The sequence below is a fragment of the Parus major genome, chromosome 10 (genome assembly GCF_001522545.3).
Source record: "Parus major isolate Abel chromosome 10, Parus_major1.1, whole genome shotgun sequence".
Lineage (NCBI taxonomy): Eukaryota > Metazoa > Chordata > Aves > Passeriformes > Paridae > Parus > Parus major.
In genome coordinates this window covers 2,887,906-2,898,483 of record NC_031779.1, presented here as the reverse complement: position 1 = coordinate 2,898,483, position 10,578 = coordinate 2,887,906, and the positions used below count along the sequence as shown (strand labels likewise).

Here is a 10,578-nt window from a genome sequence, read left to right as displayed (position 1 = left end):
TGGGGACCGGCAATAACCTGTCCTGTTGGGGACCGGCAATAACCTGTCCTGTTGGGGACCGGCAATAACCTGTCCTGTTTGGAAATGCTCCTTTATCCCCGGGAACTGTGAGCGGGCAACAGGAGGCTGGGCTCTCCCCCGTTTTTGCTGTGGGCTCCTTCTTCACACCTGTATAATGCAGCGATGCATTCAGGCTCTGATTGTTACAATGCTCAGCAAATCTTTGTAAATGCTGAAGCTCCTTAAATTGGATCTGATGCAGACATAGTTATTGAGCTGACTTTTAGCTAGTTCTGCTTGGTTTAAAAAATACCTGCCAAGTTTTTTTGTCTTTCATGAAAAAAGGAAATCATACCATACCTCTAGGCCAGAATTAAGCATTTTAATAACAGTTATTTCTTTTTCTGACACATGTGAATGTTTTTGAAGGCTGAAATGTAGAAAAACAGAAATTATAATTGAGCTAGACAACATGAAAAAAATCCCCAAATTTATTTTTTGCCTAACATGTTTGAGTGCATTTCTTCCATTAAACAAAGGGAGCATCTGAAAAGGTATCTTTTTCCTTTTAAAGGTGGAATGTAAGGTATTCCTTGTGATTCCTTGATTTTTTCAAGTCAAGGATAAAGCCTGAAATTGCCTATGTTCATACTGGCACAAGCACCTTGAGCCTCAGGATGCTTCAGGCTGGGAACCAGTGCCAGTTCTTCCTAGCAATAGGTTAACACAATAGCAACCTGCAGGAATCTGGAGGCTTCATTGCAGGAAATCAGTGATCAGGGCAGTATTTTGACATTTGCTAATTGCACCTGACTCCTGACTGCCACTGCCAAAAGACCTTTGGTGAAAAGCAGTGATCACTTGCAGCCAGCTGTTTGCAGCTGCCAGGCCTCTGTGCACTGAATTGCAGAGGGAGGAAAAGCTGAGTGCTTTGTTAGAGCTCTGGTTAGTTTTGAATGGGATCTGGAAAGCTTGAACTGCCCTTTGGCTTTCTAGATTTGAATTTTGCAATGAGCCTTCCAGTTACTGTAGTTCCTGTGCAGATGCTCTGGAAAGCAGATAGTGGCCAGGTGTGGCAAACTGGAATCCCTTTTTCTTTCCTAAACCTGTGGAAATTCTGTCTGGTTTCCCATCCCTGGTGTTTGCACCACATCTGACTGCAATGGAATGAACAGGGTGTGGTGATGGGTTCCAAAATCTGCCAGTGAAGCAGATCTGAGTCACATGTGAGGGGCAAAAGGCACAGGCAGATGCACTCAGCCCAGGCTGTTCCACAGCACTTTTCCAGTGTGGAGGTGCCAATTCTCTGTGTGCTGTGAGTGTGGAGTGGCAGCTGCTGTGTCCTCCTGCTCTTCAGGCCCTGAACCAGCAGAGGCCCAGCAGTGCCACATTTGAATTTGCCTGAGTTTGCCTGTTACTCACCTCATTTGTGTTTCTCTCTAGAATTCTCTAATAGACTCTAGAATTAGACATGACTTGGTCACTGCTGTACTACTGATTTTAGAGTTGCTCTGTTAAAGAGAAACTCTTTTTTGCAGCCCCACAGTTGTGCTGTGTGGCACAGGGAATTTTGTCCTGCTTATATAAGGGTTTAAAGGGTCTCTGCAGCCTCTCCAAAAAAAAACCATTTTCATTCTTGCATTGTGGAAGATGTGTGGCCATCGAAAACAAGAGAAATCTGCTGTATCCCTCAGTCAGATTGTACCTGGTAGCTTCTTTTTGTCAGGTGTGTGCTTTATAACACTAGTCATGAGCAAATCTCCTTGTGGCTGCAGAAATTAATTAACATGTTTGAGAGGAATGGCCAGAAAAGTGGTAACCTTCCCCAGGGGTTTTTGCACACTGCTGAGTACAGAATATTTCAAGTCAGAAGAGGACTGTAGTATCCTCCCCTTGTCTAGTCAGTGAGGGAGAAACATTCTGGGTCCTGCTCAGAGAACCTCCCCTCCACTGGAAGCCTCATTACAAACTAGTTAGGTATATTTGTCATGAGCCTAAATGCCTGTTAAAAGTGGTCTCTTTCTATAAAGGTTACATGAGGTTGGGCAGGAAGACTTGTTAAAATTGTCCAAAATTTTACCTTCAGGAGACAGCTGTGCAAAACAGAAGACCAGCATGAGGCAGTTGTTGTCTTTAGATTATGTGAGAAGTGATAGAGCTCACATAGACTCTGGGAGAGCACCAGCAGCTTGGACTCATGTCCTGGCTCAACCACACCATTTGTTTTACCAGACTGTAGTGTTTAGTGATGAATAACAGGTCCCCAACTGCAGCATATAAACATCTGGCCGTGCTCACATGACATCAGTTTGTGGTGTTGTTTTTATCTCTAGTTTGAAATCAGGCAGCTGAGAGCCCACCTTGCTCAGCAGGATTTGGACCTGGCTGCAGAGAGAGAGGCTGCACTGCAGGTCCCACACGTGCTGAACAAACAGAGCAGCAAGAGGTACAAGGTGGTGGCCACTGAAGACTCAGATGATGAAGCCACTGAGAACATCACTGAGCTGCGACCTGCACGAGGTGAGTGCTGCTCTGCACAGCTGATCCCTCCACAGTGGGATCCCACTGCACCTTCACTGCAGCAGGGATTGATTGCTTCCCACTGCTGCAGAGAGGCTGCATCTGCTCTCAAGTGGCAGGAGCTGTTGTAATTGGGAGCAGGTTCTAAACAGAGCCAGAAGAGTGACAGGGGAAGAAAATGGCTCTGATGTACCTTCCCAGTGTCCTCATGATTACATCCATCAAACACTTGAGAAGCAACAGCCAAATGAAAGTTGGCCAAAGGATAATCACTCAGAGGTAAAAGCAGGGAAATTGGGAAAAACATTGAAAAACAGTTTTGGTCTTTGGCCACTTGCATTTCTGTGGTTTGGAGAGGACTCCTGCATCAGCTGTGGGCCTTGCCTTGAGGCTGTGCTCTCAGCAGTTCCCTAAAGCTGCCAGTGTTGGGCAGGGCAGCACTGGTGCCAGGGAAGGAGGGAAGTGCAGCCTGGGCATCCTGCTCACATGTCTGAGTGCCACGTGGCCATGGTGAGGAGCACTCTGCTGCCTCAGGGTGTCTGCTGGGCAGCTCAGTGCTTCAGGCAGATAACAACAGTTAAATTTACTTGGATCAGATTTTATTATGTAAGTGCTAGACCTGAATTTTTTTCTGGAAAAGACAAAGCTCCTTTCCTGTGATCCACCAGCCCTTCCAGTGGAGTGCAGAATGTCTCCTAGTTTAATTTAATATTCCAGAGGAGACACTCTGGAATGTTTTAGTGGTATGTTAGTCTTCCTTGGGCATATTAGCTTAATTATTCTGAATCAGTTAGAATTAGAAATTTGCATAGTATCTTTATATTGGTCAAACTCCTTAGAATTCAAGGCACTGATGCTCTAAAAGCTGTTAAAATTTTCAAATTATAATCCTTTCTTTTACAGAGTAGTGAAAGCACGTAGAAATTGTTTTGGATTTTTCCTCTTTATAATATCTAAGTACTAACTACAGTAAAGTCATTAATTATTCCTGATATGAAATTGTATTTAAAAGCAGAGAGTTGAGCAGACTGACCCCTAAAATGCATTTCCCTCTTTTTTTAGTGTTTCAGAGGTTTCCCTGGTGGTTATATTATAATTTATGCATGTATTCCTTGCGGGTTACATTCGGAGCTGAAGAGTGTTGCACACATTGTAAGGAAGCTTGCTGAAATTTTAGTGCTGTGGAGGTTGATCTAAAAATTCTTCTGTCTAAGGTATTCATTCCAACATCCAGGTTAACAAAATTAGTCATTATTTATGTCTTCCTGTAAAATGCAGCACACATTTGCAACAAAGTAGATACCCAATCTTCTGGATTGATTTCTGCACTTAGGTTACATGATTAGAGGGATTTTTGATTTTCACTGATAAAAAGTCATTCAGCAAATAAGAGAACATGGATTGCTTCACATATTGGGTAAGGTGCAGTTATGTTATATTTAAACATTTATACTGAGTATGCAGAATAAGCTTCCAGTTCCTGGAGATCATCCAAAAGTACCAGAGGAAATGTTTCTTGTGCACTGTATTATATATTGCATACAATGTTTTTGTAGATGCATTGAGTGCTTGTTGTCAGAACCTAAATGAGGGTGACTGTATTTGAACAAGTAATTTCTGTGGAATGGGGCAGGAGCTGGACAGAAGAAGTTCCCTGTGTTTTTACAGCAAGGGCCAGCAGTCTGTGGTAGTCTGTCATCACATGGGGCTGCCAGCACAGGGCCCAGCTCAGACTGCATGAGACACCACACACCAGCAGTGGTGTTCAGTGTGCACAGTCCAGGGGATTTCACAGGGCATTTCCAGGATTATTTTGCAGTGCTGGTTTAGGGGATTGCTCCTGTGTAACCTGGAAATCTCAGTTCACAGCTGGAGAAGGCAGTTACCTGTGGGCAATAAGAATCCTGGGCCAGCTCTGCCTCATTCTTTTCCCTCCCCACCTCAACTGAGGCTTTCTTCTCCAGTACCAGCTCTTACTCATAGTGGTAGGCTGGCAGTTGCTGCAGTGGCTTTCAGCATCCTCCCTTTGCCATGCTGGCAGTATCTTCTTGTTGTGCACCCTGCTGAGCAGTGCAGGTACCAGGCAGCACTGCCTGGGCTGTGCCAGGTGAAAGCAGGGCACAGCTGAAGGTGACTCCATGTCCTCTGTGTGGGAAGGGCATATGCAGTTGGTGTGGGATCTGCCATCTCCCCACCTGCTCAGGCATGTGAAATACTCAGAGATGTGGCACAGACAGACAATTCTTTATCCTCCTGCCTGTCCTGCAGTCACATTTGCTGTGCTGCCTTCAGGGCTTCCCACACCACTTGCTCTGCCTGGAACTTTACCCACCCATGTCTTAACAGCTGACCTTTGGGACAAGGGTTATATTTTGCAAGTTCTCCTGTATGTCAGACCACATCAGGGATTGCTTTGCAACCATTTTCTCTATGGTGTGTTTTTCCTTCTTAAAGATTCTGGAGTGAGGACTGCAGCTAATCATTCTGAGTGCCACTTTTTGCACTTGTGAGCTCTGGAACATACCTGCCATGGCCTATTGCAGTGCAAGGGAGAGGAGAAATGAGGGACCAGGTCACTTCCACTGTCGAGAAGAAAGCAGCAGTTCAGAGCCACGATTCAGCTGTTTGGCAGAACAGGCTCTGATGTGCTGTTGTTTTGTGCTCTGGCAGAACATTAGCCCTACATGCAACACCTGAGGCTGGGGGATGGAATGGAATGCATGTGTTTTTGCCAAATGAAACTTTGTCAGCCTTCAAAAAAAATCACTGTCTTCAGAGAGCTCTGAATTCTGCCAAACCAGCAGGCTTGAATTGGCTAGAGAACATACTGCATGAGAAAATGGGATATTCCATCTCAGGCTAATCTTATTTCCCCCATCTATATTGAACAATGGAAACATTCAGTGCAGAATTCTTCACCATGAAGAGCTGATGGAATAAGAAAGCATTGAGACTTTTTACTCATTTCCCTACCTTGCAGTTTTATGGGACAGTGCATAAGGTAAAGCTCCTCAGGGACAGCTGTAGTTTGTCCTCTGGTATTTACAGAGGATTTTGTGCAACCATTTACTACAACTTTCAGTAAAGTAGGTCAGGTAAGCCCAGTACCACATGGTATGTGCAGCACCTCAGGGAATTCGTGTAGGGACACACAGTGACCTGCACCAGGAGAGCTCTGTGTGTGCTGGCTGATTTGGGAGATTTCAATTGCATTGTTTTCCCCCAGATTTTCCTTCAGGAGATCTCATTCTCTTTGTATTTAAAGTGCCTTAATTGCAGGTACATGACTGGGAGTAGCAAGAGCTCTGGTCAGATGGGCAATGGGCTCTGAAAGTCCCATAACTCCCCATGTAACATTTCATGCCTCCTCCCAAAGGCCATTTACCTCCTGTGGTAATTCTGGGAACAATGAGCTGGTTGCTGCCTCACACTTCTCCTGAGAGCAGTTCACCAAGAGATGTCCTGACACAGTAGGAATAACTCAGTGGAAAGTGTATGGAGGATATCTGGTATTTCCTAATTAATATGGAAAAGAATCAGGAGGTTTTTTCACCTTTAATTTGCTTTGAATTGAGGTTTTTTTTCTCTTGCCAAGCATTTTATCTCAGAGCAGACAAATATGAAGGCTGAAACAGTTTTCAGCCTGCAAGTCAAAGGATACCAATATCAACAGCAGAAAACAAATAGATCCCAGAGAAGGGCAGGGCTGGAGGAGCTGCAAACCCAGGGCAGAGCTCTGACATTTGCTGCACTCTCAGAGCACTTCAGCTCTGTTTGTGAAGAGCTTGGGCTGAAAGCTGCTGCCTGTGAGTGCACGGCAGCATCGCTAATGATGTTCAGGACCATTGTGGTCAGCCTTTCTGAGAGCAGGGAAATACCCTGAGTGCTCCTTTTCTCTTCCCAGAGATGGTTGCCATTTCACATCATGGCAAATATCATTTTGTCTATTAATCTGTAAATTATAAAGGAAGTTCTAAATTATAAAGGACTTCTTACCCCGTACAGCATGTAACTGGTCATGGTGAGAATAGCAGCTAATGTTTTCTTGTTCTGCACAAATCATTTTTAATGTTTGGTATACAAAGTTCCAGGCTTCAGGGAATGCCAGGTTCACTGTGCCCCCTTTAGCCATTAATACTTCCTTCCAAAATTTATTATTCTTTAATCTCTCCCATAACATATGAATTAGAGTTCCTAGTGGAAATTCCTCATTTTCCTGCATATATCATTTCAGTTTTTGAAATTCTACAGTACTGCCATATTGTAAGATTAATATACCACCCTTCTGTACCTTTGAGCAAGAACCGGAATTTCACATCACTAAAAATCTTTTTTTAACTGTTCTGAGTAAAATTTCCATTTTTATGGGGTTAGCAGTAAGTCTTTTGCTTTGGGGGACTGCTGCAATTTATGATCATTTAAAGAAAAGCAAAGCTTGCCCTTTCTGTAGGTACCCACTGTTTTGTAAGTGAAGAAAGTAGGATATTGGGAGGGGAGCATGAAAAATTCTGGAGTTTCAGAGGGCTTCCCTTAAGATTATTCATAAGCTGTCTGAGAAGGCAAAGCAGGGTGCTGGGAAGGATTTTGTTAGTTGTTCCTTGCAAGGCAGTCTGAGCTGGTTGGATGCTTTTAACTCTAAGCCAGTTCCTTTGGTGATCATCTGTTAGTGCTCTAAGAGAACCCTGTTAGTGCAAAACAATAGATAAAAAATAGTTTATGGTTCTTTTCAAATGCTGAAATGTATCTACTTTGAAGTCTACTCCTGGAAATGGAGTATCTAAGTGCACACTTCTTCAGCTTGGCTTCTCTCTAGCTGCCTCTTTCAGGCTTTGTGGTTCTCTGTGCACTGACCAGCCAAACAGGAATCAAAGAAATGAAACCTTAAGTAACACTTAGAGAAATGTGTGTGCAGTTAGTGGAGTCAGGCTCTTGTATTTCATAGTCACCAAATGGGTGGGGTAGAAACTGCTCACTCCCACAAGGGGTGAGCCTACAATCACAGCTGTGAAGGTGAAGTTCTCTCATCATTAATGTGAAGAGGTGTGAAGACATTGGTGACAGGTAAAGGAACACACAACTGGAATGTTCTCCACTGCCCAAGCATGAGCCCTTTGATAAGGATCCCTGTCATGAGCAGATGGTGCTGCTGTGACAGCAGTGGTGTGTTCTGCCCTCTGCTGCCCTTCCAGCAGCTCGGGTTCTGAAGTATTGAAAGTCTTTTCCTAATTCTCAGATTGCATTTATTTGTTGCCAGTTTATAACAGTTTGTTCTTGAATCTTTTTGCCTAATTTTTTCTTGTCTTGATGATTGTTTTGGTGGCAGCCATATTCTTCCTTAGCTTTGCATTTTAGACTCGGCCAATGCTGCTGTTTCACAGAGAGAGGCACAGGTTTCCCTGAGTCTGCTTCAGGCTGACTGTTCTGAGCCAGCTCATACCTGGATGTGCTGATCCATGCTCAGGAAACAAGGTTGGGGAGGAGCTCTGAGAGTCCCCAGGCTGTCCTGTGCCCACAGCCACCCTGACACAGAGCTGTGCTGCATCCCAGCCATGCTCACTCAGCTCACAGTGCTCCTGCTGCAGCATCTGCTGATAATGGAGCCTGTTGCATATCCCAGATTTCCTTCTGCACAATGACTTTGACCACAGGTTGATTTCTTACTTAGAACCAGGCTGAAGCTGTTGCTCTCTTTTGTGTGCAAGCTGACTTTACAGTTGTTGTCAAGATGGAATATCCATGTGCCCAGGCATCCATCCAGCCTCTGCTGGATGTGTGTGTGAATTGAACAGTGGTGTGAGTACTGCAGCTTGCACTAATGTGGCAATCTGTCTTCAAACCAAAAGCAGGGGAAGTCTCCTAGAAAGTGCCAGCTGGCTGCTCCTGCTTCCTGTTGAAACAGATGAAAGGTCTGCCTCTTTAGAAACCTCCTAGTAAAGACTGTTTTCTGGAAGGAAGCTGGGGTAAGACATTACTCTGAGGACTCAGTGGGAGGCTGCACGGCAGAAAAAATAACCTTCCAGTTCAGAAAATTCAGCTTGGAGAGACAGAAGGTAGTACAACCAATGGCAATAAAAATATGAAATTAAATACTCTAAATATGAAATATTTCAAAATAAAACCCCCTTTTCTTGTATGCAGGGGAGTTGCAGATTATTCACTGAAGGGATTGATGAAAGAATTAAAGCTCACTGTTGAAGCATTATAGAACTGAAAGAGATCTGCCTTGGGTGGAATGTCATTTATATGTTTCACCAAATTTATTAGTTTTTTATGGGGCCAAGAGAGAGAGATTGCAATGCTGTCTCTTGGGTCAGATGAGATTATATGGCACTGTACTCTAAGTAGTTTATTACTCCCTGAACCATTGCAGTCTGTGTTTGGAGTCCTGCAGGAAAAGAACAAGCAGATGACTTGGAAACCTTCATCAGACAAAATCCAGTGGTTGTCAGACAGATCCTGACTGAGAACCACACGTTTTTTCAATAACTGGGATTTGGGCAGCAGGCAGAGCTGGAAGTGCACTGCAGTGAACAGCCTTGCAGGGGGTTGGTTACAGTGCAGGGGAGGCTGGGTTTATGAGATAGGGCAGAGTCTGAGCAGCCTTCCCAGTCAGACATTCCCTTCTGTGGGATGGGATTTCTGACTCTGTTGGAGTCAGCCCCACTGTCCATTTGTGGGCTCTGCTGCCTCACCCCTTGGAGCTGTCAGCCCACACTGCTTGAGCAAACTCTGCTCCTGGACCACAGAGCAGCCTGTTCTACTCCTTCCTTCCTTCCCCTGCTCAGCAGAACTCTCAGCTGAATCCCTCCACAGGATCTCACCGCCTCCCACTCTGCAGGGAAGATTGTAGATCCATCCTTGTTCACAAGTTTTCACATGAAGAGCTGCCTCACTCTTCCTTCTCACCTCACACCTTTTGGATCTTCATCACTGAATTTCCTATCATCCAGATTTTCTTGAGGTCATTTATTAAGGGTGGATGTGGCACAGAGGGACAGGGCTCAGTGGCACTGTTAGGTTTACTGGTACACTCAGTCTTAAAGACCTTTTCCAACAGAAGTTTCTGTGATTCCTGGTGGAACATGTAGCAAGATGATCCCAGTCATCATCCATTGCCATTTTCTTGGGAATTAAGAGGGAAATGCTTTTCATTCCTCCTTACTGCAAGTTTTTTAGTTTGCTATAAATACCATTTGGGCATCTTTATAGGTAAAGATGCAAAGTCTGTCTTCTGGATAAGGAAGTGCAGGTAATATTTCTGTGTACTGGAGTAGATGGATTTATTTTGAGGAAAGAAAAAAAATTAAATCTGTATCCTGAAAATTCCAAGGTGGTAGAAATAAAATAAAAATTAAAAAAATAAAATTTTATAAAAGAGGTTTAAGAAAAACCCATGGAAATTGTGAAGAATTAAGTATTTCTTAAGACAATTTCTTTTCTGCAGCTGAAGGTGGAATAGATTGACAGCAGAAAACACTGTGTAGAATGTAAATAATACAAGTACTCTGTCTCTTGTGTAAAAGCTGGTCTTCCTGCTCACTCCAAACTCCCTGCATGCTGCCAGCTGATCCTGATCCCATGGGACCCCCACTGCAAGCAGGGACTTCATCTCAGAATCCCCACAAGCACTTCAGCAGTGTTCTGTGGTGCTGTGCACAACTGTGCCTTTATGGGTACATTTTATATGCACAGATAGGTGCTTTCAGTTGGGTATTGGTTGCATTCTTCTGAACTCCCTTTTTCAGCAATGTAGAATATAATGGGAGGTAACTGGAATTGTTTATAACCTTCAATGTCCAAAGCAGCTGAGGCTCCCATATGACTCAGATGAGTTTGTTAATTGTCAGTTTGCTTTACTGTAATGATTCAAAAACTTAATCTGTTGTTGAAATATTTATTCTGCTGCTGTTACTCCATTACCCTTTACTGGTTTTTATTCATAAGAAACTACTCAAAGTTGAATATATGTGTCTTATATTTATATACACACGTGGATGTATTTATTTATATAATTTATAGCTAAATAGATCAGCAGTGGTGAGCAATGACATTAATAAG

General features: G+C 43.7%; 1 protein-coding gene across 4 annotated transcripts in view; it reads left to right on the top strand.

Annotated features, from left to right (window-relative positions):
- TMEM266 (transmembrane protein 266) overlaps positions 1-10,578 on the top strand; it is an 81,702-nt gene that overhangs the window by 60,904 nt on the left and 10,220 nt on the right. For all 4 annotated transcript variants that reach the window (XM_015638671.2, XM_015638673.1, XM_015638669.1 and 1 more), the window contains one exon: positions 2,334-2,520. In XM_015638671.2, coding sequence (XP_015494157.1) covers positions 2,334-2,520 — 187 coding nt within the window. The remainder of the gene's footprint in view (positions 1-2,333; positions 2,521-10,578) is intronic.